Source organism: Nicotiana sylvestris, chromosome 4 (assembly GCF_000393655.2).
Source record: "Nicotiana sylvestris chromosome 4, ASM39365v2, whole genome shotgun sequence".
In the NCBI taxonomy this organism is placed as follows: Eukaryota; Viridiplantae; Streptophyta; class Magnoliopsida; order Solanales; family Solanaceae; genus Nicotiana; species Nicotiana sylvestris.
The window spans coordinates 30444184-30468672 of record NC_091060.1 but is presented as its reverse complement, the minus strand read 5'-3'; the positions used below and the strand labels follow the sequence as shown (position 1 = coordinate 30468672).

The 24489-nt window shown below is 37.2% G+C and overlaps 1 protein-coding gene across 1 annotated transcript; it reads right to left on the bottom strand.

Moving 5' to 3' along the window:
- Positions 1-5775: 5775 nt before the first annotated feature.
- Positions 5776-6572, bottom strand: LOC104237693 (uncharacterized). The gene is made up of 2 exons (XM_070172687.1): positions 6097-6572; positions 5776-6034 (listed from the first exon to the last, which is right to left on the bottom strand). The coding sequence occupies exons 1-2, from the start codon at positions 6570-6572 to the stop codon at positions 5776-5778; spliced, it is 735 nt and encodes a 244-aa protein (XP_070028788.1).
- Positions 6573-24489: the final 17917 nt, after the last annotated feature.

The following is a 24489-nucleotide window of genomic DNA, read 5'->3' as shown; positions in this document are numbered from 1 at the left end:
AGATCAGAGTCTGCAGGAAGAACCAGTCAAGATCAAGGACAAGTTTCACAAGACTCATAGATAGGAATCTTGTAACTCATAGCTGATAGGCTTGTTTAGTTTCTCTTTGATTTTTGATATAATAACAGGATCGCGGACCGGAGCCTCGACGGAACCTCACTCGACTCCTCAACTCATCATTCCATCATTTTTCTTGAACTACACGCGACCTGATTCCCTTATAACCCGGGATATGTAGGCTGTCCAAAACCAAGACTCGGTTGCACCCTTTCTCTTTTTTCTTATCCTTATTTCTTCTCTTTTGAATAAAGATATGTTCAAAAATTAGTCACATGGCTCACCTTATCTTTGCTTGAAAACTCTTCATGTTTCCAAGCAAAGAGGGGCAACTGTGAGCACCTAATGTTTTACAATATTTAATTTTTTTTGTCACTTCTTCTATGTAAATATTTTAGGGGGTTTTAGCATACAAATTTTTAGCTTTGTTATACTTTTTATTATAGGTTAAAAATACAAAATTTTAGAAGGTGAATTATTACTATTAATATTATTTTATTTTTATTCTTATTTTTAAATAATAATAAAAAATCTGAAAAATATTAATTTTTTAAAAAATTTTGGGAGAGATTTAAAAAAATAAGAAAAAGGGAAGTATGGAATTAAAAAAAAAGTAAAAGTAGGTGGAATTCTCTTTTAAAAAGTAAAAGAAAGTGAAAAATTAAAAAAATAAAAGTACAATTTTGTGGAAATTTTTAAAAATAAAAAGTAAAAGAAAGTTGGAATTAAAAAATAATATAAAGGTAGCTGAAATTTTAAAAAAAAATTATTAAAATAAAGTAGAATTTTTTAAAGAAAAGTAAAATAAGTGGAATTCTCTTTTAAAAAAGTAAAAAAGTGGGATTTTAAATAAGATAAAAGTAATTAAAGTTGGAATTTAAAAAATAAAAGTAAAGAAAGGTGGTAATTCTTTTTATAAAAAAGAAAAGCAAAATGTAAGTGAGATTTCTTTTAAATAAAAAAATTAAAAAAAAATCTGAATTTTTTTGAAAATTCTCCTATAAATAGAAGAGAAATATTTGAAGAAAAGAAGAGAAGAGAAGAGGGAAGAATATTGAGAGAAAATAAATTTTCTTCTTCTATGTTAAAGAGAATTTCTACTAGTTTTATTCTTTCTACCTATTTCTTTCAACAAAAAATAACATATAGCCATTCATTACCTTGTTTAAAAAAAACCTCAAAAACAGGAGCTAAATCACACCAAAAATCAAATCCAAAAGCTTCAAACTCAGTTTAAAAGATAGCCCAAAATACTAGCCCGAAGAGGTCGAAGTCGAGTTCGGTTCGAAAGGTTTCCGCTCGTTGCCTCTGATTGTGGTTCATTTGCACATTAAATTTGATGGTTGTTTGCTCCATATGTATTGAATAAGATCTTCATCTATAAAAGGTTCATTCTTTTCTTAACCAATGTTTCCATTATTTTTCTTTCACCGTATTTCCTTTTGATTTGTATATTATATTTTGGTTATCTACCAACTTGAAAGATATGAACAAAAAAAATGAAGGAAGAGCATCAAGAAATAGAATTCGTGAAAGACAGAATGAGTTTCTTCAATGAGATTGTAGTTCATAGGGAAAGATAGGAAAATGTATTCAAAATGGAGAGAGAACGATGTAATAGCTTGGATCCAAATTAAAGGATGTTAAGTCAATAGCAAATTTGATACCGACATGGGTGATTAGGTCCATAATAACTCAAATCATATATTTCTTCAATAATAATTCCATATTCATAAATCATGACCTTGCAATAATCTCAAAGTAGTTTTAGGAAGAAACATAATCATGAATATTTGTAGTTTGCTTTAAATTGAATACAATCCTTTTAGAATAATCGAGGCGCGCCATGCCAAATAAAATCTCAAAGCTCATGGCCCTCATTTAATTAATTTTAATCCTTAGAAATCGAGGCGTGCCATTTAGTTGAATTTTCCATGGCCTTCGCAAACTTGAAAGTGCGTAGTTGTTTTAGGCGCGCTATATTTTTTAAAAACAATTAATTTCCTAAACTCGGGTGTGCATTTTATGTGACCCAAATCTAAATCTCAACAACGTTTGATAAAATGTGTCGTGGACCGCGGGTGCATTTCATGTGACGTGGTTCAATACGTGTTTTATATGACGTTGAATTTTTCCAAAAAAAAATTAATTAAAAGCAGCTAATAAGTTAAAAATATACCATAGGTTGAAACATGTTTTAAAAATCAGATAATAGGCCAATTGTAATAGTTTAAGCGACCATGCTAGAACTACGGAATCCGGGAATGCCTAACACCTTCTCCCGGGTTAACAGAATTTCCTACTCAGAATTTCTGGTTCGCAAACTTCAAAAGGAAAGTCGAAATTTCCTCGATTTGGGATTTAAAATAAATCGGTGACTTGGGACACCAAATAAACTATCCCAAGTGGTGACTCTGAATTGAATAATTAATCTCATTTCGAATAATGTCACTTAAATTGGAAAAACTCTCTTATATACCTTCGGGTGTGTAAAAAGGAGGTGTGACAATACTCACATTACTCCCTGCACCCTGTGTGCAGATCTAGTAGTCTCGGGTCATGCTAGCGAGGGCTGATTGCTTTCCAGCAGGCTGTTCGGAGTTGACTAGGAAGCTGCTCAGCGTTCACAGCCCAGTGCTTCTCTTTCCTACCTTTTCTTTCCTTTGTACTAGCTTTGCACTAGACTGTGTAGTCTTTTCATACTCTTAGACGGATTTCTTTTAGATGCTCTTGACTGGTGACACCCCGATGTCAGGCCGTGTTATTTCCGCATTGTTCTATTCTACTCTTTATTTTGGGATTTATAGCTTCTTAATGACTTAAATATGAATTCTTATAACTGTTTAATTGGATTGGGAGTTTGTGTCGGCTTATCTTATTTCACGATAGGCGCCATTACGACCGGGTCCGATTTAGGGCCGTGACAATTGGTTGTAAATAGATTTTCACAAAGAGATTTTTCATTTTGCATTATAAATAATACCAACAACCCCCCACTAATGCAAAGACAAAAATAGAACAATTCTGGGCAAAAGAAGGAACATGTACTTAAGTGTCAATATCTTTCGATTTGAATTGACATATAGTGAAATGAGGCAACAACTAACATCCACAAAGTGAAGTACTCTTGAATTGAATGGACATTAATTGAGACCCCCACAACACATACTATATCCTTAATTTTATGCAAACTCCGTGATACTAAAAAAGTGCTTTTATGGTCATACACATACTTTGGGTCTCATTAGTGCTCTAGAATGACATCCCAAGTCTTTCATAAAAGGCGACCACGCCTTTACACTCACGTAGGTAATTCCATCAAGTCTATCTACACATAGAATACCTTAAGGCTATAGAATCATTAAGAGCAAAATAAGCTCAACCTTATAAAGCACTACCATCACGCCATAGGGATAGGAAATATAGTGTATATTGAGGTCTCATATGGCTTCGTTTGACCACAAACGGGTATCCACCATAAAGTATCCACCATACGCCATAGGGATAGGAAACTAGTGAAGCTTGTCTTCCCTACAAAGGCACGTCAACCAATATGTTTCTCGACCACTCGGCTTCTTTCCCGGCCAACTCAAGAGCAATGAATTCAGACTCCATAGTAGATCGTGCTATAAAAGTCTGTTTTGAAGACTTCCATGAAATAGCACCTGCACCCAAAGTAAACACATAGCCACTAGTAGAGCTAACTTTATCATTGTTCGTAACCCAGTTTGCATCACAAAATACTTCTAAAATAGCAAGAAATTTATTAAAATGCAAACACCAATCCATGGTACCTTTCAAATACCTGAGCAAAAGATGAAGAGCAATCCAGTGTTCACTATTAGGGTTGTGAGTATATCTACTCAATTTCTTCTTAAATATCCACTTGCTACTTATGGGTTTACAACCTTTAGGTAAATCAGATAAGTCTCAAGTGTGATTAGAAACTATAGAGTCTAATTCACTTTTAATAGCCTCTTTCCAAAAACTAGCATCTATTGACCTCACTGCTTCACTGTATGTCTTATGGTCTTCCTCTATCAAATAGATTGACACTAATTCATCACTCAAAATATCAAGATCAATATTTTCAGTCAAGAAAGTAGTAATAAATTCAGGACCAAAGCTAGCTTCAATTCTACCCTCTTACTTCTTCTAAGTTTATTTTCATGCTCATTAGCAGTAACACTAGAAGAAGGCACAATAAGAGGATTAACAGACATAGATATAGAAGCATTATTAGGCATAACACTAGGCACATTATTTTTTAATGAAAAAACGTGCTAAAAAAATTATGCATCTCTAGATTCACAAATAGAACTATCATTCAAAGACATAAATCTATATGTTGTACTATTTTGAGCATAACCAATGAAAATAGCATCAAAGTCTTGGATCCAACAATTACTTGTTTAAAATCGGGTAGACCAACCTTAGCCAAACACCCCCACACTTTCAGAATGTTCAAGTTAGGGGCAAACCCTTTTCATAACTCATACGGGATTTATCTAACTTCTTATGAGGGACTTTATTAAGAACATAACATGTAGATAAAACAGCTCCCCCTCCCCCACATACTATCAGATAAACCCGAACTCAAAAGCATAAAATTCATCATTTCCTTAAGGGTTCTAATTTTCCGTTCGGCTACACCATTTTATTGGGGAGTATAGAGAGCACTAACCTCATGTATAATACCATTTTTCTCACAAAAGGCTTCTAGAGTATTAGTACTATATTCACCACCCCTGTCAGATCTAAGCCTCTTGATTTTCTATCTAATTGATTCTCTACTTCTGCCTTGTATTTCAAAAACATGCTTTCAGCCTCATCTTTTGACTTAAGAAGATATACCTTAGTGTATCTATAAAAGTCATCTACAATGGTGATGTAGTATTTCTTTCCACTCTTACTAACAGTATTCTTGAAATCTACTAAGTCTGAATGTACTAGTTCAAGCAATTCTATTTTTCTACTAGTTACATTCTTAAAAGGCTTTTTGGTATGTTTTGCTTCTACACAAACAGGACACTTAGAAAAATTATCAACATTAATTGCAGGAATTAATTCTATTTTTCTAAGTCTTTTAATAGAAGCAATATTAACATGACCTAGTCTACCATGTCACGAATCAATAGACTCAGTAATATAAGCAGAATTGAGAGTACTAGCATTATTAGTAATCTATTGAGCGATGTTCAATACAAATAAACCCCCACTAAGGTAAATCTTCCCAACAAAGTCTCCTCCACGAGAAATAATAACTTTATCAGATTCAAAAACAAGTTTAAGACCTGCTTTGTTTAGAGGCGCACCAGAAACTAAGTTTCTAAGAAGGAAGGGTAGGTACAAAACATTGTTCAAGGCTAAGGTTTTTTCAGAAGTTAATTTAAGGAGAATTTTTCCTTTACCCATAACTTTAGCTTTAGTGGATTTTTCCATGTAGACACACTCGCCATCAGCAGATTCATCAAATTCGTGAAACAACTCCTTATTGGCGCAAAGGTGCCTTGAAGCGCCTGTGTCCAGTATCCAGTCAGTTTTGTTAACCACCATATTTGCCTCAACAACCACAATAGCAATTACATCACCACCCTTAGTAAGGTTAGCTTAGACTGGAGCTTTTCCTCCATTCTTTGGGCTTTGTCATTTTCTCTGGTTGCACTGAAAAGCCTTGTGACCGATTTTACCGCAGACATAGCAAGGTCTTTTTGACTTTTAAATATATCCCTCCGGCTTATTGAAGTAATTCTGCTTCTTCACATGTCCTTTATTCTTTTTTCCTTTAAACCTATCTTTCACAAAAGTACAAGAAGATTCCACAAGGTTACCTTTAGAAGAATTAAGAGAGAGAGTTTTCATCTTATCCTTAAGTCGTTCAGACTCCTCATCTTTGAGACGGTTTGCTTCCTCAATCCTCATGTGACTGATCAGTTCTTGAAGAGTTAAGTTTTTCTTTTTGTGTTTCAGTTGATTCCTGTAATCACTCCAGAAAGGTGGAAAGTTTTCAAGCAGAACATAGCATGAAGAATCTCACACATCTCCATGCCTTCGTTCAAAACATTACCAATCAAGTTCTCATACTCATGAACATGTTCCATGATTGTCTTACCATCAACCATCTGAAACTTGATCCACTTTCGAACGACATACTTCTTTTTTCCCGCGTCATCAGCACCATATTTCTTCTCCAAACTGTCCCATATGAATTTAGCAGATTTATAATTTATAAACAAATCAAAGAGAAGGTTAGTCATATGATTAAGCAGATGCCCTCTCACTATTTTATTATCCTTTTCAAATTTCTTCTTAGCAGCATCATCAGCAACAACAATATTAGCAGAATTAGAATTATCAGCAACAATATCAGCAGGAGGATCGTTAAACAAAATATAATCAACTTCTAATTGTTCAAAGAAAATTAAAAGTTTCTGGGACCAACGCTTATAATTGTTTCCATCTAAAGGCTCAAGCTTTGATAGATCAGGAAGTGTTTTGTTCAAAGTGGTGGCCATTAGTCAATATTATATATGAAATCACTTTCAAATTGTAAGAAAAGTGAGTAGATAATATTGACTAAGAACAAGAAGGAAAGAGGAACAACTTATCAGTAATACTGTGTCGTGGCAAGCCACTGCCTTGAAAGCGATTTTGGTCCGACTGGATGTAAATCGTTGAGATTGGTCACTCTCCAAGGTTCCAAAGCACCTCCAAACACGTGCACTCGTGGCTGAAAGTTTAGAATTTGCACAAAATAGTTGCCCAAAAAGAAGAGAAATGAAGGTTTTTTCTATAGTTGTTACAAAAATTAAAATGTTGTAGGAAGAAAGTGATGATTAGCAAGATGAATTATTGGTTAAGAATTGAGTGAATATGATGGCTAATGATCATCTTATTTATAGGCAATTAGGGAAGTTGCATGTATGACAAGTGTGGAGAGTCTTTTAACACTTGTCCAAATATATTAGTCCATTTGACAAGTGTACCTAGTTTTCCATGCATGAAGACACATGGTAGATTTGCATAGCCACTTGTCAAAGCCATTCAACACTTGGCTTTAAGGCTTCATGCAAGAAGCCAATTGAATATAGATTGAAAAATAAAAAGACCCGTGGCCATTGGTTGTAAATGAATTTTCAAAAAGAAATTTTTGACTTTGCATTATAAATAATACCAACATGAAGTAGAGACAAAAATGGGTGTACTTCATCATATGTTGTTGTAGGCAAAGATTGCTGCACTTCAGCCATATGTAGCTGAAGCACATGTAAAATATGCCTTTTTTCATGATATATCAATCAGAATGGAGGATCCTATCTATGTACATGATTGATAGAATTACTACTGTGACGACCCGACCCGTCGTCTTGTGAGTTACCGTCCCGTTTTCCCCACTACCTATTTTGTTATGCTTAATTATCAATGTCTTGTGTGGACGAGTTGAATTAGAGTGGTTTTGATAAGAAATGAGACATTTAGTCTCTTTAAGGAAGGTTTGTGTTGGAAAAGTCAACCGGACATTGACTTATGTTTCAGAAGGCTCGGATTTGAATTCCGATGATTCGGTTAGCTTCGGGGGATGAATTGTGACTTAGGAGAGTGATCAAAGTAATTTTGGAGGTCTGGTGTAGAATTAGGCTTGAATTGGCGAAGTTAGTATTTTGGCGATTTCCAGTTGATAGGTGAGATTTTGATCCGGGAGTCGGAATGGAATTCCGAGAGTTGTTGTAGCTCCGTTAAGTGATTTGGGATGCGTGTGCAAAATTTCAGGTCATTCGGCCGTGGTTTGGTTGGGTTTTCGATCGAATGCGTGTTTTAGAAGTTTTAAAAGAACTTAGGCTTGAATTCGATGCAATTCGATGATTTTAGTGTTAGTTGAGGTGTTTTGATGATTGGAGAAAGTTTGGATGATGTTTTAAGATATGTTGGTGCATTTGGTTGAGGTTCCGGGGGCCTCGGGGTGATTTCGGATGGTTAACGGGAATTTTTGAAGTTGGAAAATGCTGCAGAAATGCAGCAGTCAGTGCAGAGCAATTTTGCTCTATGCGATCGCATAGAAGGTGTTGCGATCACATAGGGTTAGCTAAAGTGCCCTGGAATTTTGTTCTATGCAATCGCAGGAGCTCTAATGCGATCGCATAGGGTTAGCTACAGTACCCGGGCAGAATGTTAAAAACATTTCAACCGCGAACCAAACCCATTTTTCCACCATTTTTGAGCAACCTTGAGAGTTTTTGGACGAAAATTGAAGGGGTTTTGACGAGAAGTGATTGTAGGTAAGTCCTATGAACTAAATACATGATTATATTGTGAAATCATCCTTGAAATTCATGAAAATATAGCCAAATTGTAAGAAATTAGGGCTTGAAATTGAAATTCTAAATTTGGGATTTGAGGGGCCATTTGTGGTCCGATTTGAGAGATTTTTGTATGTATAGACTCGTGGCGAGATAAGGAACCCGATGACGTAAAAATTTCTAAGTTTCGAGACGTGGGCACGTGGCTCGGGTTTTGTCAAATTCGTTAATTTTGATATTTTTCGAGTGTTTTCGATTGGGTATTGTCTCCTTAGCATAATGCGACATATTCGTTGTGATTTTGAGCAGATTCGTCACACGAGGAGGCTAATTTGAGAGGCAAGGGCATTGCGAGCTAGACTGTGACCGTCTTGAGGTGAGTAATGATTTTAAATGATGTCCTGAGGGTTTGAAACCCCGGATTTGTACAACGTAGTGTTATACTAGGTTGAGATACACGCTGTGTGACGAGCGTAAGGTTCAATGCTATGGGGATTGTGACTTGGTCCATCCCGAACGATATTTTACTACATTTTTGATTGAGACATATACGTTATTATTGTGAATTGGGCTAGTTGCCATGCTTGGGGCCTTGTGCCGACCTGTAGAACCCTTAGGGGATTTTTGATTGGTTTTCCTCACTTATTGTGTTAAAGAATTTATATCCTCAGTCATGTTTCCAATTGTTTAAGAATGATATGAACCAGATTTTTGAAATGTTAATCATAAATAGGAAGAGATATGAGGTTTGAGATCCCGACCGTATATTACGCCCGAGAGGCTGTGATTTTTAAATGACTGAGAGGGTCGAGCACCCAATAGTGAGGATATTTTACATATTATGGATCAGGCTGCACGCCGCAGCAATTACATATTATGGATCGGGCTGCACGTCGCAGCAGATATATAAATATTATACATATTATGGATCGGGTTGTACGCCGCGGCAATTACATATTATGGATCGGGCTGCACGTCGCAGCAATTACTTATATGGATCGGGTTGCACGCCACAACAATTATCTAGAGCTTGGGCTGAAGGAGCCCCTTTGGAGTCTGCACACCCCTAGTGAGCGCAGTCGATTATTATTATTATGGATCAGGTTGTACGCCACAGCGATATACGGATCAGGCTGCACGCTACAACGGTATATATATTTATTGATTCGGTTATCGTGAGAAGTATATGAATTGAGAACTGAGGATAAGAACGAATAAATGAACTAAAATGCTTGAGGAGCTGATTTATACTGGTTATATATGTTTTACCTGGTTTAAAGAATTTCACATGATTTCCTCATTCACTATAGCTTAAATGATTTTTTACTATTTTGATATAGAACTGCTTAGTGCCTTTACGAGATTTCACATTGTCAGTCATTATTTATTGTTATTACTCACTGAGTCGGAGTACTCACATTACTCTCTGCACCATGTGTGCAGGTACAGGTATTCCTGAGGCATAGAGTGAGCTTTCCTGCTGTTCTGTTTTCATCAGAGTTATCGAGGTAGCTGCATGGCTTTCGCAGACCCGATTTCTCCTTCTATCTCCACTTATTATTCTGCATTTTCGACATATTTCTGTATTAGATTGTTGAAACCTTGTATTAGAGGCTCAAACTTGTGACACCGGATCAGCGGGCTGTTTTATAGAGATTTTTTTTCGCGATTATGGTTTCCGCACATTTCATTTGTTAAATTCATACTTCTATTTATATTAAATTGGTATTAAATCCTGAAAATTGGTATTGAATTATAAAGAAAGAGGTTATGAGATGTTAGTTGGTCGGGCTTGCCTAGCATTGTGTTGGGCGCCATCACGACCGGGGTTGGGGTCGTGACAAGTTGGTATCAGAGCCTAGGTTACTTGGTCTCGCGAGTCATGAGCTGGTTTAGTAGAGTCTCGCGGATCGGTACGGAGACGTCTGTATTTATCCTCGAGAGGCTGCAGAACCTTTAGGAAAACTTCACGTTCTTGAATTCTTATCGTGTGTCCTTGATTCATCTTGAAAAGAAACTTTTGAAATTCCTTCCATGCGTTCATATGCGCGCATGAGCGCTCAGTATCAGATGTGCCTCGATGGCTTGTGATTCCCCGATCGAGGGGCGAGGTGTAATCTCTGTGAGTTTATGGTGGGCCAGTCTGAAGGACTTGAGGTTGGATCTTTGCCTATGGCTGGAGCGCCGAGGTGCTGATTGTGTAAACAAGTGTTTTTGAACATATATGTTCGGTAGTGTCCCCGTAGTGGAAATGACGGTTGTGGCTATGTGAGGAGTGTGTTAGTACTATGAGGCGTATCCATATGAATTGGAAGTGACGAGAAGGAGTCTGTTGAATGATGGAAGAATTAGTAGATGCTTGAAGTCTATCTTGATTCAAGTTATAGCCCGAGTTATGGGCGTTTGAAGAATCTTTTCATGACTCCTAGTTGGGAGTGAAGTAAATTTCATGTTGCGGTATGAGTACAGACTCAGGAAGATCAAGTGACTGCGTAATGCGTATGGCGGTGGAAGGTATACGAAAATGTTATATTGAGGCGAAGCAGGTGGGTTATCTCCCGTGAAGTGTGCTGAGGCGGTGTGATCCTCATGTGAATAACAGAAGATCTCATGTGCAAATGAATTGTAAGTGTTGAAGTTTGAAATTTTTGGTTCACTTAATAGACTGAGTTTAATTGTTACGAGATTGCCAAAGAGTTGAAGCACTAGATGAAATGTGTTTACACAAGCTTATAGAGGATTTGAGTTTAACCTCACTATGGTATTGAGGCAACAATGGAGTATATGTGTTATGAGTATAGTGTGTTGTGATCTATGTCTTCGAGCCAAGTTGGGGAGCTTGCTATTGGTTAGCGGATTGTGCGGTTATGTACTATGTTAGTTCTGATTTGATGCATGCTGGTGAATCAGTTCTGGTTGTGGAAATTGGACCGAGAATGGCACAAGTGAAGGAAATTTTTTGACAAGATGTCATGAGCTCGGATGAGCAGGAGATAAGTTTCGATGTTTACGGTAAGTTGGTACTGTCTTCGGCGTCACCTAAGATTGGTGTTCTATAAAAAGGGTTTTGCATCCTGGTTAATGATTCTTGATCGCTCTTCAGCGTTAGTGCGACCGGTGGTTTGGAGGTACGCCCCAGATATTGTTGTGGGAGTGTGTCCCGCGGGAAGATTATATAAGTGTGGCATGTGATCACTTGATTGATTAAAGATGTAAACCAAGTATGAAGTTTGTGATGGTGTCGTTAAATTGAAGATTCATGCCTGGAGGGCACTTGGCATATTGGGTTGTGAACTGGGGAGGATTACTCCGATTGTGATGGTTGTTCTTGTGTGTTATGAGAAAAATGGGAGTTATTATGGACCTTTAAAAGGTTATCAGACTAGTTCAGTGTGATCAGAATCAGCTTGAAGTCGGTGGATAGATTTAATATGAATAATGGCTCTATATCAGGCCAGATGTGTGCATTTTAGTAACGCGGTCTTTATGGAGGAGTAGTTAGGTTGATGTTTCATTGTCAGATATTTCGCGTAGTGATACATTGCGCCGTGTGAGTTGTGAGACGACTTGAGAAATTGCTATGTGTTGAGAATCTGTGTAGGAATGACGTTATATGAGCATCTTGGCTCTTGAAATTCAGATTGTACATCGCACCTCAGTTGTGCTTGAGTTTTGTAGCTTATAACGCTATATGTCCCTCAGAGATATTATTATGCACTTAGCATGCTTACGACCGATACTCGGTATTTTGTTGTAATGAGCAAATTTGGCTTGATGTGCATCTCCTTATGTGAGATCTATGTAGGGATCGGGTGGCACGCCTCCATGGGTATGTTATCTGGATCGGGTTGCACGCCGCAACAGTGTGATGTTGAGTATAGTTTTCTATATGCTATTTTGTATTCCTTGCTTCCTGTTTTCTAAGGAAAGTTCGTATTAGTGTGTGGGATTGGTAATTCCTTCCAGAGTTCATTTTCTTTTTTGTATCGCGTTCGAATTGGCAGCCTATTGGCATATTAGGGCATCATATGCGACTTTTGATTATGTCTGGAGTGGCTTATTGCCTGAGCAGTTCGTAATGGGTGAGACGAAATCATTGAATTCGAGATCAGTGCAATATGAGTATATGAAGTAAATTGAGGGGCTAAGACCATTGTTTGGTTCATAATGAGGTGATAGTTCTTGCCAGAAGTATAGACCCAATGAATTGTTGATTCGGCGGTGTTATGAATTTATACAGATCTCATCCGTCGTGTCGGTATTGTAAGAATTTGAACAAGACCTATGTATGTCATACAGAGCATGGGATGTGTAATGATTTTTCTTCTAGATGGGATCAATGGAAGTTCTTGACTAGTTGAGTACATAAACGTTCATGGTTCGGAAGGGAGGTGAAGTCCTCATGTTACCTTAGGATGATATGGTATATACGATATGTTGTGAAGGATTGAGATTTGCGTGTGTAAGGTTATGGTTCAGCTCTGAATGGAAATTCATAACATTCTTAGGCAGTACGGGCAGCTTTAGGTGATTAGAGAAATGAGCTTCAGATGATTAGGGTGAGTGATCTTCAGATGATTAAGGAAATTGTATTTCTAATCATAGTGGTTTGTAGAGGGTATATGTTTCAGAAAAAAGGCCAATGTGATTAAGTTGATGGCACTTCAATAGTATTGCAGCACTTTAAGGCTGGATCGACTGTTGATATTCGAGTTGCTTGTATGGCACATGGAAATTTTGGAATATTTATCGTGGGATAATTAGGTATTAAAGGTGTGCATGTATTTGCACGGTGGAAACTGGAATTAGGTATGATGATTTGTGTGCCATATGGAGTTGGAGACGGGGAGTTCTCATGTCCAGGCTAGGTTGTGGTGGTGGATCATGTGTATTCGGCACCGTTTAACAGCAATCGGGATTTGGAGGCTCGAGTGGATCTTTGTTTGCTGGTATGTTAGATTTATGATGTGATGCCGGAATTCAGATTGGTTGTCTTAGTGTTGAGTGATTTTGAACTATTGCGCTACGGGAAATACCGAAAACGCCACGGGTTGAGTGATGAAGTGCGTTGGATTATGTTCTAGCAGAGTGGTTTATATTTCAAAGAACCAGCGGACGGTTGGGAAGGATTGCTTTCTTAATTGGGCATTCGTGATGGATGTCAGTGCAAAGGTTGCTATCATTAATTCAGTTCCGATGTTGAGGGACTTTTCGGATGCATTTCGTGTGGCTAGGCATGTCACCGGGCGAGGTTGTTGATTTCGGTATTAATTTGGTGTCGGGCACCGGATCGTCTGGCTCTAATAGGAGTTGTAGTAGTGGAAGTCGAGCGGGATGAGTAATTGGGTGTTGCTCGGTGAATAACGTACCGGTTATGTTCTATCAGGTTTGCGTGGTGTGTGTTATTTATTTCACTGTGGGTGTAATGATTTGCTTTGGCTCCAGACATCAATTGAGCATGGTTGTCGATTTCAAGCATAGTGACTTGAGGTGTTTCATGTGGAGTAGTATTTGGATAGGATCGCGCGTTGCAGCAAAGCTGTGTGGAAACATGACCTTGCGGGTCAAATTTGTGTGTCCTATTTCTATGATGTGAGACCGGGTCTCAGCCTTGTGTTGTGGCAGTGCTGGTGAGTTTGAGGTATAGCTCTCTCAGCTGAGTTATTTTCATGATTTGAGTATGTTCGGACCGTTTCTTATTGGTGCACGTATTATGCAAGTTGTGGCTTAGGCATGTATTGATATGTCATGTCACCAGAGTGGTGTGTTGGGTTCGAAGTGATCGTTGGGGTCATTAATGAATACGAACGGATTTGATTTCAGCATGTTTGATAGGTAAATATCGAGATTCGGTTCAAAAATTTGTTATGATAATTGCTAGAGGAGAAATGGCCTCATGAATGGTTGATCTGAGCAATGGTTATGGTTTATTGCGTGTTTCCAATTATCGTTGGCAGTATATGAGAGTGTTGGAATGAGACCTTGGCTAATAAGAGATTTCTATTGGTATTTGGTTGTTGTGGGCAGCTGTTGTGAATGGAAGTTATCGCTGCATTTGTTTGAGTTATTGGTATATCATATAATTGCACCTAAGGTTGCAGGCATGGTCTATTATAGCTGGTTTAGACTTATTCTGAATGTAGGTGTGAGGTTTTGATCTTGTGTATGATTCCGAAAAGGTGAAATGTGGCTCTATGATTTATGGGCTAGACTAGATTGTGTGATTTTAGTTAAAATACGTTATCGGACCCATGTGAGATAGGGTGATGTGGGATCATCCCCGGGTTTATGCTTGATAAGGTCATTCAGCTTTTGGTTGGCTTCTAGGACAACTCTAGGTACGCTCGAGGATGAGCGTTTGTTTAAGTTGGAGAGAATGTGACGACCCGATCCGTCGTCTCGTGAGTTACCTCCCCATTTTCCCCACTACCTATTTTGTTATGCTTAATTATCAATGTCTTGTGTGGACGAGTTGAATTGGAGTGGTTTGATAAGAAATGAGACACATAGTCTCTTTAAGGAAGGTTTGTGTTGGAAAAGTCAACTGGACGTTGACTTATGTGTTAGAGCGCTCGGATTTGAATTCCGATGATTCGGTTAGCTTTGGGGGATGAATTGTGACTTAGGAGTGTTATTGAAAGTAATTTTGGAGGTCTGGTGTAGAATTAGGCTTGAATTGGCGAAGTTAGTATTTTGGCGATTTTCGGTTGATAGGTGAGATTTTGATCCGGGAGACGGAATGGAATTCAGAGAGTTGTTGTATCTCCGTTAAGTGATTTGGGATGCGTGTGCAAAATTTCAGGTCATTCGGACGTGGTTTGGTTGGGTTTTCGATCGAATGCGTGTTTTAGAAGTTTTAAAAGAACTTAGGCTTGAATTCGATGTAATTCGATGATTTTAGTGTTAGTTGAGGTATTTTGATGATTGGAGCAAGTTTGGATGATGTTTTAAGATATGTTGGTGCATTTGGTTGAGGTCCCGGGGGCCTCGGGGTGATTTCGGATGGCTAACGGGAATTTTTGAAGTTGGAAAATGCTGCAGAAATGCAGCAGTCAATGTAGAGCAATTTTGCTCTATGCGATCGCATAGAAGGTGTTGCGATCGCATAGGGTTAGCTACAGTGTCCTGGAATTTTGTCCTATGCTATCGCAGGAGCTCTAATGCGATCGCATAGGGTTAGCTACAGTACCCGGGCAGAATGTTAAAAACATTTCAACCGCGAACCAAACCCATTTTTCCACCATTTTTGAGCAACCTTGAGAGCTTTTGGACGGGAATTGAAGGGGTTTTGACGGGAAGTGATTGGAGGTAAGTCCTATGAACTAAATACACGATTATATTGTGAAATCATCCTTGAAATTCATGAAAATATAGCCAAATTGTAAGAAATTAGGGCTTGAAATTGAAATTCTAAATTTGAGATTTGAGGGGCCATTTGTGGTCCGATTTGAGAGATTTTTGTATGTATAGACTTGTGGCGAGAATTTCTGAGTTTCGAGACGTGGGCCCGGGGCTCGGGTTTTGTCAAATTCGTTGATTTTGATATTTTTCGAGTGTTTTCGATTGGGTATTGTCGCCTTAGCATAATGCGACATATTCGTTGTGATTTTGAGCAGATTCGTCGCACGAGGAGGCTAATTTGAGAGGCAAAGGCATTGCGAGCTAGACTTTGACCGTCTTGAGATGAGTAATGATTTTAAATGATGTCCTGAGGGTTTGAAACCCCGGATTTGCACAACGTAGTGCTATACTAAGTTGAGATACACGCTGTGTGACGAGCGTGAGGTTCAATGCTATGGAGATTGTGACTTGGTCCATCCCGAACGATATTTTACTACATTTTTGATTGAGGCATATACGTTATTATTGTGAATTGGGCTAGTTGCCATGCTTGGGGCCTTGTGCCGACCTGTAGAACCCTTAGGGGATTTTTGATTGGTTTTCCTCACTTATTTTGTTAAAGAATTTATATCCTCAGTCATGTTTCCAATTGTTTAAGAATGATATGAACCAGATTTTTGAAATGTTAATCATAAATAGGAAGAGATATGAGGGTTGAGATCCCGACCGTACTTTATGCCCGAGAGACTGTGATTTTTAAATGACTGAGAGGGGTCAAGGACCCAATAGTGAGGATATTTTACATATTATGGATCGGGCTGCACGCCGTAGTAATTACATATTATGGATCGAGTTGCACGCCGCAGCAGATATATATATTATACATATTATGGATCGGGCTGCACGCCGTAGCAATTACATATTATGGATCGGGTTGCACACCACAGCAATTACTTATATGGATCGGGCTGCACGCCGCAACAATTATATAGTGCTTGGGCTGAAGGAGCCCCTTCGGAGTCTGCACACCCCCAGTGAGCGCAGTCGACTATTATTATTATGGATCGGGTTGTATGCCACATCGATATACGGATCGGGCTGCACGTCGCAGCGGTATATATATTTATTGATTCGGTTATCATGAGAGGTATATGAATTGAGAACTGAGGATAAGAACGAATAAATGAACTCAAATGCTTGAGGAGCTGATTTATACTGATTATATCTGTTTTACCTGGTTTAAAAATTTTCACATGATTCCTCATTCGCTGCTGCTTAAATGATTTTTTACTGTTTTGATATAGAACTGCTTAGTGCCTTTACGTGATTTCATACTGTCAGCCATTATTTATTGTTATTACTCACTGAGTTGGAGTACTCACATTACTCCCTGCACCATGTGTGCAGGTACAGGTATTCCTAAGGCATAGAGCGAGCTTTCGTGCTGTTCTGTTTTCATCGAAGTTATCGAGGTAGTTGCATGGCGTTCGCAGACCCGATTTCTCCTTTTATCTCCACTTATTATTCTGCATTTTCGACATATTTCTGTATTAGATTATTGAAACCTTGTATTAGAGGCTCAGACTTGTGACACCAGATCAGTGGGCTGTTTTACAGAGATTTTTCGTGATTATGGTTTCCGCACATTTCATCTGTTAAATTCATACTTCTATTTATATTAAATTGGTATTAAATCCCGAAAATTGGTATTGAATTATAAAGAAAGAGGTTATGAGATGTTAGTTGGTCGTGCTTGCCTAGTATTGTGTTGGGCGCCATCACGATCGGAGTTGGGATCGTGACAACTACGTAGGGGACGGTCAACTTGATACGAGAGAGGCATGAGTGCAGTTCGATCTTATGGTGTATTCATTTGTAGATAATTGTCTGAAATTCATTTATGTATGTAATTTCCTAACTTCAGACAAAATTTGTAATTTTAGACGCGAATTTAACTCTTCAACCACATTAGGATATGGCTGAAACAACAATCCCAAAATCGGTTATTTGTGCACTACTGCACTTTAGTGTGGCGATTTTGAGCTTAACCCCATAGCGATAAAGTAGATGCTATAGCATTTGTCTCCTGATAGAGAGAAGTTTTTAATATTGGATTAAATGTTCTTTTCGTTAGGATTTAAGTTATTTGCCAAAACCAATGACCTTACTATTGACATTCGTGTAATTTTCTTAAATAACTTTATATATATGTGTATATGTGTATAAACGTTAAAAGTGTCACACGTGGCTCCACAAAAATGACAAAATGGAAGCAAAGAAAAGAATATTAGCGATTGAGGGTCTGCACGAATACAAATATATCATTATTGATTGTTACATTTTGGATAAGAATAGCAATTAAATGGCGAATTGCCAAAAGCCAAGTTGGCTAGATTTCATAAAATTGAAATTGAAAATTAAGAGATGTTGAGATCTCTTTATACAGTTGGGGGACAGCTAAGTTCATGTTGATACTTATTAGTGTTCGAAGATAAGAGAAGAAACTTCCATAAGTAAACAAATAAAGTGACTTTTTCTCAAAGAAAGTGATATTTGAAGGCCATACATATATGTCAACTTCAAATATTGAAATTAACAGAAAGGTATAAGGGACCCATTTGAAAAACATCAAACTTTGCGTGATGAGTTGGTAACATTTGACATTTTGAAGGTCCCCACATAAATTAATGACTTTGAGGATTATCACGATCATGATCACAATGAACATGGAGAGAGAACGAGATTGAGAGGAGAGGGCAACAAGTGATCGTTGCTTGGATTCTTTAAAAATGCTATTATCTTCGTATCAATTTTTTTTTAAATGCACTAGCTTTGAAGAATTGAAACACACCACGAGACAGTTTTACAGATTTCAAGCAATATATGCAAAATCAATGGGGTCAGAAATGAGGATATTTGGGATAAGGTGGGGTGGCTCCCGTGGCGGAGAAGATGCGGGAAGTGATGTTTGGTTCGGACTGTTTGGTTTTTTAAGTATTAATATGGCTTTAAAAAGGGTGAATGGGAAATAGAGGGAAATGAAATTTTTAAGCGAAATTTTAAGTTTCCCCTTTGACAAAATGACATTGTCCCATATTGGAAGAGGAAGAGGTTTTTAATGGGTATATAAGCAATTGCTCTTCTTCCGGCTCTTAAAGAGTTGAGAAGAAGGCAAGTCTTGCGCCGTCGTCATCGTTCGGCTCGGCTTCGGCTTCGACTTCGGTCAAATGATTGATTGATTAAATTTTTGGACCAAATTTATTTGGTAATTGTAATTATTAACAGAAATATTATTAAAAATCTGTTTTAATAACAGAATATTAATTTTTTTCATTATCACTGGAGTTTGAAGTACCACTATACCAGTATGTAATTCGTTCTATCCCGGGAGAAAATAATCCATAACCTTGGGTACTAGGAGAGAATTAAATTCCTTAAGCAAACACTGTGAATTCAGTGGGCTCGGATTAACTTTTGTTTCATTTACATTTTCTGTTTATATGTTATTCTATCTTTTTCAGAATTAGTTTACAAATACAGTATACTAACAAGCTTGAGGATTTAATTTTTATTTTTATATTTGTATTATATTCACTATTCTGGAGATTAAAACCTTTGTGGTTTTCTACTCCGTTGAAGATTAAAATCTACGTGATTTTAACGTTTGCTTGTGTCATTCTTTTATAGAAATGACTAATGATAACGGAAACCAAGCTGTTCCGATGGTGACTGCCAATGTGTCGACAAGACGAACACCGGCATTGGGGCGGAAAAACCCGGAAAATTCTTCGGGATTAATTTCAAGTGGTGGCAGCAAAAGATGTTCTTCTACTTGGTGTCACACCTCCTTTTTCCGCCCCCGCGAGGGGCGTAGGAGTTTTTTCCGATTAAAGGACAATCGAAACGGGATTTGTTTGTTTATTTCAGAGTCGCTACTTGGGAGATTTAAGGTGTCCCAAGTCACCAATTTAATCCCGAATCGAGGAAAAGAATGACTCCATATTACAGTCCGCGAACCAGAAATCCGGATAAGGAATTCTGTTAACCCGGGAGAAGGTGTTAGGCATTCCCGAGTTTCGTGGTTCTAGCACGGTCGCTCAACTGTCATATTATGCTTGTTTATCTGTTTTTATACAATTATGAGCTCATGTGCAAATTTTAACTCTTTACCGCTTTTATTATATTTTTAAAGGAATGTGAACATCGTTTAAAAAAATATGTCTTTGGATTGCGTCACATGAAATGCACCCGCAATCCGGAACATATTTTATTCAATGTTTTGGGATTTGGATTTGGGTCGCATGAAATGCACACCCGAGTTTAAGAAGGTAAGATTATTAAAATGCGCCTAAAGAGTCTAACGCGTTATTATCTTTGGGGAAGGCAGTGAAATTCACTAAACAGTCCATCCCGAATTCTAAATATTCAATTAAAAATTTATTGAGGGCCCCGCAATTGGTGCGCTTTATTGGGCGAGGCTCATCTCATTTATTTTTAAAGGACAATCCTAAAATGCCTACATTTTTCTCTATTAAATTTGTCTCTACAAAATGAAAGAGAAAATGTCTTAATTTATTTACATGCTTGAGTTATTATAGTTGGGTTTCGAATATGATTCATAAAATCTGAAAATGATGCAAACATGACAGTCCGTTGTCAATGCGGGCCCACGCCCAACGTGTATGGCATAAAACTAGACCTGGGCCATCTTATTCACATGTTACTACCTAGTTACATTATACTAGGCATGTTTATAGTTTATCAAATTAAAAAAAAAAACTTAACAATCTAATTTTAATTCTAGACCATTTACATACTGAAATTAACCAATAGTATTTAACTAAACAATATTCCTATAAGTTCAGGAATGATTTATTCGTTTGATGAACTAACGTGCTTTTTAAAACATGATAATCATCCAACAATAACGAATTAACTAGACGGAGTTACTACACCATTTATTTATTTTTTAGTCAATATATAGATAGTTCGTCCATTAAGCTATCGTCAGATGTTCCACTATATATATTAAACAACTACATGATTCTGATTAGAGTAAGCTAAATAATTCATATTTACAAATCAAATTCAGAGTATAATTAAAATAAATTTAGAACTTCAACTCTGCATTTTCGTATTCATGCTTCATGTTTCAATTTACAGTAACCAGCATGTCAGTTGTGTACCTGATATTGGAAGCAAAAGAAAAGGGAGATCAGCAGAAATTCAGTAGCATACAACAACAGTAACACCCAGCAACCAGTAATAACCAGCAACGAGAAACCAGTGACGGATTTTAAAATCAAAACAAAAATCCAGCAACACCAACAACAATCAACGGACAGAAGCCAAGGGAATCTTTTCAGATTTGAAAGACTAATTAATGTTCTAACCTTTAATTTCTAAATCCGTATATCAGAATACTTAAATTGTATATCAGGTGTATACTACTCACTCTTTTAATTTCCAGAATGTTATTATTTGTATTTTTGGAAGTCTTAATATTTTCGGAATTTTTCTCTCTCTTCAATATTCAGCTCTCTCTTCTTTATCTCTCCCTCTTCTCTTTTTTTTCCTATCTTCTTCTCTTCTTCCTTTTTTTTCTGTCTCTTTTTTCTTAATATTGAGCTCTCCTAAATTCTGTCCAAGTCTTCCCTATTTATTCCCATCTTTCAGCATTTTTTAAATTAAAACTCATTATCTTCCACTCATCCCCCTTTTAATCTCACTACCTAATGTTTTGCCCCTCACTACATTAAACAAATACATTATTCCCCCCATTATATCTTGTCCCCCATGCTTACATTAAACAACTATTATTTCCCCCACTACATTATGTCTTGTCCCCCACCATGTATTATTTTAATATTATTAAAATATTATTTAATCTTAATGGACAGAGCACTAAAAATAAATAATTATTCAGAGTTTTAATTCCAAAATTACCCCTCTGGCCTTACTGAAATTACCATTTTAACCCTGAAAATACTGCAATTTACCATTCTACTCCATCAGCTATAACCAATTCACCTAAATCAATTAACCAAAATATAGCAACTATAACCAATTCTTAATCAAATTCAATCAACAAATTCAAACTAAATGATGAACAACAAAGAAACAACTAAAATTATTTTGATTGAACAATATTTTTTAACAACAAACAAACCTACTTTCAGATTCAACAACAACAACAACAAACAAGTATATTCAGATTTCTAAATTCAATAATCATTTGAACTTAAAATTAAATCTAACAACATTACAACCAACAATTTCTATATTAAAACTAAACAAGATCATGAAGCAAACTGAAGAAATAATCATAAATGATAAACAACAAACAAGAAAATCAAACTTATACTAATTTCGGATTCAAGAACAATCAAACAAAATATAGCAATTATAACCAATTCTTAATCAAATTCAATCAACAAATTCAAACTAAATGATGAACAACAAAGAAACAACTAAAATTATTTTGATTGAACAATATTTTTTACAACAAACAAACCTATTTTCAGATTCAACAACAACAACAACAAACAAGTTTATTCAGATTTCTAAATTCAATAATCATTTGAACTTAAAATTAAATCTAACAACATTACAACCAACAATTTCTATATTAAAACTAAACAAGATCATGAAACAAACTGAAGAAATAATCAAAAATGATAATCAACAAACAAGAAGATCAAACTTATACTAATTTCGGATTCAAGAACAATCAAACAAAGTATGGACATAAATGAAAAGATTCAACAACAATAACAAGCAAGTTTTATTCAAATTCGAATTAAACTCGAATTAAGCTTAAACAAAACAAATAAACATATTCAAATCACTAAACTTCAATAATCGATGGAACCTCAAACTAAATCTAACAATTTTATAACAAAGATGAATGATTCAAACTAAAATAAACACTCGACATTATGAACATACTTGAAAAACTCGAAAAGTAACAAACTTCAAACAAAAATGAACAAAATTTTTCTCTAATACAAACAAAGAACCTGGGTTCGAATGGTAACCTCGACGCGCTGTAACTTGACGAACTCGACTGTGTATGAACTGTTTTGACGACCCCAACCAAAACTCGAACAAACGACGACGCCACTGTGGATACAGCAGCAACGACGCTACTGGACGAAGGCAGCCCTGGACGTTTGGACGTGACGCCGAAAAACAAAAGTGAAGTAGCGGGCAGCAGCAACGAGCTGGAAGTGGTTGCGTCGCGGATGGAGCAGCAGCCATGGCTGGAAATGGCTGCGTCGCGGATGGAGCAGTAGTCATGGCTATGGAGCTCGATGGACTGGTTTATGGCGGATGGGAGAAGGCAGCAGCTGTGGTGGTTTGGGCATGACGACCATAGTCGTTTGGAGCTGGGTGTTCATGGTGCGACGAAGAAGATGAAGCAGCAGCGACGGGGCTGGTCGTTTATGGTGCGACGAAGAAGGGAGGTCGTGGGTGTTGAGGGCTGGAACTTTGACATGGCTATGTCGCTTGTGTGAAGAAGAAGCAGCAACCATGGTTGTGTGTGTGCGTGTGTGGTCGCGAGAGGGGTGGTCGTGAAGGTGATGGCAACCGGGCAGCCATGGATGGCTTGTTTGGAGCTTGAAGAAGAAGAAAGATAAAGAGGGGGGTGGCGGATGGGGTAGTGTTTTAGGTTTAGGGTTTTTTTTTTGTTTTGTTTTGTGAAATGTAGGATAGGGGGAGTATTAGGTATTTGGGTTATGGACTGAGTCGACCCGGTTTGAAATGGACCGGGTCGTGGAGGAAGGTTGGGTATATTTGGGCCTGTGGTTTGAAATTTGGAGAAGAGGTCTAATTCCGATTTTCTTTATATTTTTTGCTCAATTTTCTAATTAATAAAACTAAAATTCTAAATTAAGTTATAAACTAAATTAACTTATCAAAAATACTAAATAATTCTCAATAACTATTATCGCACATTTAAATAGCAATTAACGATAAAATCGCACAATTTAGACGTTAAATGCTAAAATGCAACATACACTATTTTTTATGATTTTCTCATTTTTGTAAAACAAACTTAAACACTAAATGAAAATGCGACATATTTTATATTTTTATTAATTTAAACAAATAAACATGCACAGACAAAAATACAAATAATTATAAAAAAAATACCACAAAAATTCAAAAATTGCACACCAAGGAAAAATCGTTTTATTTTGAATTTTTTGGGAGTAATTCTTTCATAGGGCAAAAATCACGTGCTTACAGCTGCCCCTCTTTGCCCGAAGACACGAAGGGTTTTCGTGCAAAGATAAAGTGAGCGATTTTTGCCCATCCGAGTACTCCGTGTGAAGCATTTTTTTGAAAGATTTGACCGAACCTTTGCTTCAGAGGTTTCCTACATATCCTGGGCTAAAACAGGAATCAGGTCAATGTAGTTCGGGAAGTTTTGGTAGCTGGGACTACCATGGGACTGCAATGTTACTGCTGTTGCATGCTACTTTTACTTGTTTGTTGACCTCTTTATTACACCATGCTTAAAAGAAAAATCAAGAAGTTAGGCTAGACTACGGATTACAAGATCCCATCTATCTTCCATTTGTTCTTGATGCCTTGCTCTCTTGTCGGCTTGCGTCGATTCCGGTGCTTCTTTCTTCCGAGAACTGACGGGGGTGACACCGACCTTTTGCTACTCTGAATACCAATTCTCACTGTCTGGTTTGGTCCGCTGGAGATATGGCTTTCTTCATTAAGCTTTGTTATGCTGGGCATAATTCAATGTTCATGGGTCACTTCTTTAAAGATGCGT